The 5423-nt window shown below is 37.6% G+C and overlaps 2 protein-coding genes across 2 annotated transcripts; both read right to left on the reverse strand.

The window, feature by feature from the left end:
• Nucleotides 1-12: 12 nt before the first annotated feature.
• Nucleotides 13-2433, reverse strand: EIN_388420 (AP-1 complex subunit gamma-1, putative; the record flags this gene model as incomplete). The annotated part of the gene is made up of 1 exon (XM_004258741.1): nucleotides 13-2433. The coding sequence occupies one exon, from the start codon at nucleotides 2431-2433 to the stop codon at nucleotides 13-15; it is 2421 nt and encodes an 806-aa protein (XP_004258789.1).
• A 1071-nt stretch (nucleotides 2434-3504) lies between these two features.
• Nucleotides 3505-5421, reverse strand: EIN_388430 (bacterial Ig family (group 2) protein; the record flags this gene model as incomplete). Its single annotated transcript, XM_004258742.1, has 1 exon — nucleotides 3505-5421. A coding segment is annotated over one exon (1917 nt), but the record flags the coding sequence as incomplete, so codon positions are not given.
• Nucleotides 5422-5423: the final 2 nt, after the last annotated feature.

The following is a 5423-nucleotide window of genomic DNA, read 5'->3' on the forward strand; positions in this document are numbered from 1 at the left end:
GTGCGTTTCTTGTTAGATGAGTTGTTGTGTGACTTGGTCAGTGGACAAAGCAGGTATAGTATTTCCGGAAGGAGGTTGGAGAGCCAAATCGATCCATTTTGGGACAGCGACCTTCATTGAGAAGTTTTGGAGTTCCGATGAGTTAGTGTTCGAGAATGTCGCGTTGATGCTGAATGTATTTTTGTCTTGTTTTACGATGAACTTGACATTAATTCCGTTATTATCGAGTGCTTGAACGATCAGTTCATTACTTGGCGTTATGACGGGGGGTTGTTCTATAGGAGCAACTGGTGAGTTTTGTGTTTGAGGGAGTAAATTGAGTACATTTTGTACCTCTTGATGACTTTCTTGTTTGACATGTTCCACAGGAATAACATTTGGTACCACATTTTGTGATTGAGAAGTAGTAGTAGTTGGTATCATTGGTATCACCACATTTTGGTTATTTTGTTGTTGTACCGGCCCTCCGAGTAAATCCAGAAGATTTGGTTGTTCCACCGTCTTTTGCATTTGTTGTTTATTATTAGAAATTCCCAAAATATCGAGTAAGTCACCTTCTTGTTTACTTTTAGTTTCTTCCTGACTAATAGGTGGGGAATTTTCCTCGTTATCCTTTTCAAAAGCGGTATCTCTAATATAAGGGGTTTCTGGTACGACTTGAGCTGCATGAGTTTCTTGATGGAGATTTTCTGGTATAGGCATTCTATTCATAGCGTCCATTCTAAGTTCATTATAATTAAAGAATTGGGAGAATTCAATAGCCCGTTGTTGGAGTTCCAAATTGATATTATTTTTGTAACTATTAAGAAAACTAGTAATCTTCGAGTAATAGTTTTGAGGGACTCTCGCAGACAATTTTGTTAAAGCCACAAGAATTTCTCCTTTAATAGTCAAATCAGAGAATCCAGAGCCATCAATTGACTCTATTAAGTCAATCATAACTGATGGATTGACAGCTGGCTGTTGATCTTCATTCACTGCAAGGAGATCTCCATATTCCCCAATCGCCCAAATAGCAACTCGATTCAATGCGTTTTTACTGACGTCTTTCTTCAACGCTTCAAACAACCTTCTGACGGCGTAATTTTGCAATTCGATGTTTTGTTGAATTAACATCACAAAGTTCCACGTCACCTCTTCCGGGACGATATCTCCTGCAATGACAATAGTCTCCAAAATCGAGTCAAACTTCCATTTCGTGTCCGGCCCAAACTTATCCGCCAGCCAACAGATCTTGACTACGACGTCTTGTTTGAATTGGATGTCTGACATTTGCAAGAACGTCAGAAGTTCTTTAACAAGAGCCACAACGTTATTTTCATTCACTAAAGAATACACTAAGTCTAATGCTCGTTTCCGAATAGCATGGTCGTGGTCTTTTAAGCACTCTACTACAACTCCTTTGTTCTTCTGTATAGCTGGCGCTCCCACCTCAAGAAGGTACTGTAACGTGTCCAGCGCAACGTACTTGAAATTCTCGTCTTTCCCATTGAGCATTTTAATTAAGATCTGCACGCACGTCTGCATCAAGTTTTGTTCCGCTTCGATCTGTAAGATAGTCTTGACGGCTTCCAGTAACACGGCGTTCCCGACGTTTCTTGAATTGCTTGTGTTATTTAAAGTGAAGGTCAACACTGAATACATCAATGAGGAATTGGCCTTATCTCCGTGGCCAAGCATTCCAAGTAACTCTAAGATCTTCGCTTGTAAGAATGGATGAGTCAACCCACTCACATCAAAGTCTGGTAAGAACGAGGAGTTGACTAAGACCTTCAAATTATTTAACATGTTAGGAATTAACTTTCTGAACTCGCCAATAGCAGGCGGGAAGTGTTTGCAGAGCTCAATTGCTAATGTGTGACCCACTAACTGCAGACTTAACTGTCTTTCTACTAATAAAGCTTTTGTCTTCTGAATGTAGATCTCACAGTAACTCGGGCACTTGCGTACGATTCGTAAAGCAGCAGCTGCAGCTTTCTTCTTGATATAATTAACAGGGGAAGCCATCAGTTTCTCGACTTCAGGAGCGACGTCTTGGGCAATACCAACAGATCCAATGTTGGCTATGGCGGACAAAGAAAGACCAACGATAAATTGATTTGAAGAAAGTAAGTCGTTGTGAATGTGATTGGTCACTAATGTTAAAACCTCTTGTGTTTCATCAAGAAGAAGCATCAAGGCTAAGTACCCAATTCGTTTGTCTGCATAGTGATGTGACGATAATAATGTTAAACACTCCATCTGCCCATATTGTGTGGGATATCCCAATAACTGAATGTATATTAACTTGGCTACATTCCGATGACGTACTATTAAGTTGTTTGTGGACATCGATGAACGAATCACCGCACACTCTTTCGTGATGATCTCGCGCTCTTCGGCTGCTGTCTTTGCTCCTCTAACGGACAATATCAACTCTCGCAATTTGGCCATCTCTGATTTTAAAGTTCTTTTCTGTTTCTGTTTATATATACTATTGATATAAGTGGTGGACTCGGAGCGATTTTTGGGAACAAGACACCCAAGATAATAACATTTGGATGGGAAGTTAACAAAAATCCATAAAGTCGGATTACTGTTGAAAATATACTATTATAATTGTTTTATTTTATTACATTTATAGTTTATTTCTTTTTGTTTGTATTTTTAAGAAGAATAACGCAACGCAAGCCACCAAAATACTATTGGTAAGTTTGTGGGAAATAACCAAATCACTGAAAGATAAAATCGAGAAAATATTTTATTCAAAAATAGTCTAAATAAAAGGTTTTTTGGTTATTAATTTAATGTGGTGGTCAACAGACAATAAAATGTTTTATAAATGTATTTGTAGAGATTTTTAACGGACGTTTTAAATGGTAATTAGAAATTGTTAATTTGAACATTACTTATTATTAATTAAATAGTTATGATTTACATGTACATATAATAATCAATTAAAACAATTTTTAATAATAATTATTATTATCAATAAAAATAAAAAGTGCATTTGCCGGGACTCGAACCCGGATCTCCACCTTGGAAGGGTGGAATTCTGCCCTTAGACCACAAATGCTTCTTATAAACTTTTCTATAATACTCAGATATATTCTATCAATAATACAACAATGAAACAATACAAAGTTATACAAATTACTATGGTATTGTTTATATAATAGAATTAATAGTAAAAATAACAAGAAATAAAATTTGCTTTATTCAGTTTGTTTTTTAACTGGGACCTGTCCATACTTCAAATAAAATGCAGTGACTGAAGACACTTTAGCTGGGTTTGAACATTTAATATCTAAAATGATATAGATATAATCATCTCTATAATAAACTGGCACTCTTACCAATGGGCTAGGCTTTGTCACGTACTTATTTTTATATGTTTCTGAATATCCATCATCCGAGTCTGTCAAGTACACATAAGTGACCATATTGTCTCCTCTTTTCTCCTTCAAGTCGGTATCTTTGACAACAACATTCTCTGGATCACTCATCACACATCCAGCACTCTTTCTACACATCAGCATCACCAAGTTCATAACCCCAAAGTGTTAGTGCGTGTCCTCCTCCATTCTTATAATAGACAGATATCCCCATTGGACTGCCATTTTTGAATCCTCCAACTACTGCATTTTTAAACTCTCTTACGTAGTAGTCTCTTCCTCTGTCCGAGTAAAAATTGATATCGTCGGCCACTCGTTGTTTCTTATCAAACCCTTCATATTCTTGATATCTAAACCCTTTTTCGTAATTTTGGGGGTATTGGAGTTGTGAAGCCCCAGTGAAGAACCAATTCAATCCCGCTTGAATGTAATACCCCTGATTAGTCGAACATACTCTGAAGTACTCATAGACCTCACTTTGTGAATACGCTGTGTTGTCATTCGCCTTCTCTGTGCCATTGCTCCATTTGTTAAATCCATTAGGGCAATGCTCTGGGACGTTAGTGAGGTTGATGCTATTTTGATACCAATCAATGATATTGGCTGAGGTTGCTGCCCAACACATCGGAGAGTCATTGGGCATGTAGTCATAAGTAACGCCTTGAATTGTTATATTGTCTTGAGGTGCCCATTGCTTGTTGCAGTCGTACCACCCTCCTTCGGGAGTCACTCCTGTCGCCAAAAGACCATATCCACGAGTATTAGTCTCTTCCACGTATAAAGTGAATGTTGCGATTAATGTTGGGACATCAGTGGATTTTGCGGTAATTGTGTATGTTCCAATCTTTTGAGGGGTCACTGTGAAGGTGTTTTCAGCATACAGTGCGACGTTCTTAGAAACATAGAAATCTTCTGGAGATACAGATACCTCGACACCTCTTTCTGTTGTTTTAGGAGGGGATATCAGAACTGAGAAAGAAAATGGATTTCCTTGAGCAACGGTTGCATTATTGAAACTCACAGATATTTTCGTTGGGTGGATAGTACCTAAAATTACAGTGAAAACGACTTTGGCATCAAGTCTTGTTGTGCCTTGAATATAATGGACATTCATTTCAGATGTTCCAACATCCAATCCAAACACAGTCAAGTTTTTATCGTTGATTTCAATAGCAACACAATTAGAACATCCAAACAACAGATCTTCACTTGGTTCCAATTTAGTATGTCCCGGTTCAAGGAAGACATCAAAGGACACAGATTGGTATACATAAATTGTTGTTGTTGGAACAACTACAGTGATTCTTGGAGTTTGGTCTTCAAATACAGTGAACTGTTTTTTAGCAGTTAAACTGTTGTACGTCACAGTAATTTCAGAGGTACCACTTGTTTTAGCAGTCAAAACACCTTCGTTACTTGCTGTCAGAACTTCTTCTTTAGAAGATGTTATAGTCAATTCAGTGTTTGGAATAATAACGTGATTTGGTTCACTATAAACTCGAATAGTTACAGTAGACCCAACTTGTATAGAGTCCGAGTCTGTTTCTATTGAGAGACTTTGCTCATACACTGTGAAACTTTTTGAGTCTGAGAATTGCAGACCACTGTCGATATAAGTACACGTCAATGTGGTAGTTCCAGCATTCTTGCCACCAATTACAAAACTTCCTTTGACGTCCAAAATAGTTGAATCTGTCGCAACGCAGTTGACTTCACTTGCGGAGAGTACTCGAGAGTTTGGTTGCGCAGTTACTGTTATAGTGATCTCGTTGTTAACTGCAAATGAATAAGTGTCCGCTGTGATACTAATTTGTGTAGTCACTGCGCTTGTAGATACATTGATAGTAATGGAATTTTGTAAGACTTTTCCATTCTCTGTATATATGACTGTAATAATTGTACTCCCAACACCCTTTCCAGTGATTTTTCCATTATTGTCAACATTGACTATTTGACTGTTTTGTGATGAGTAAGAAAGTTTGTCTGATGATATTAAAGTGTTACCAGGATTACCATACACTCTAAGCATATGTTGTTCGTTGATTTTGA

The sequence above is a fragment of the Entamoeba invadens genome, assembly GCF_000330505.1.
Source record: "Entamoeba invadens IP1 unplaced genomic scaffold scaff_1105074725685, whole genome shotgun sequence".
NCBI classification, from domain to species: Eukaryota; Evosea; order Mastigamoebida; family Endamoebidae; genus Entamoeba; species Entamoeba invadens.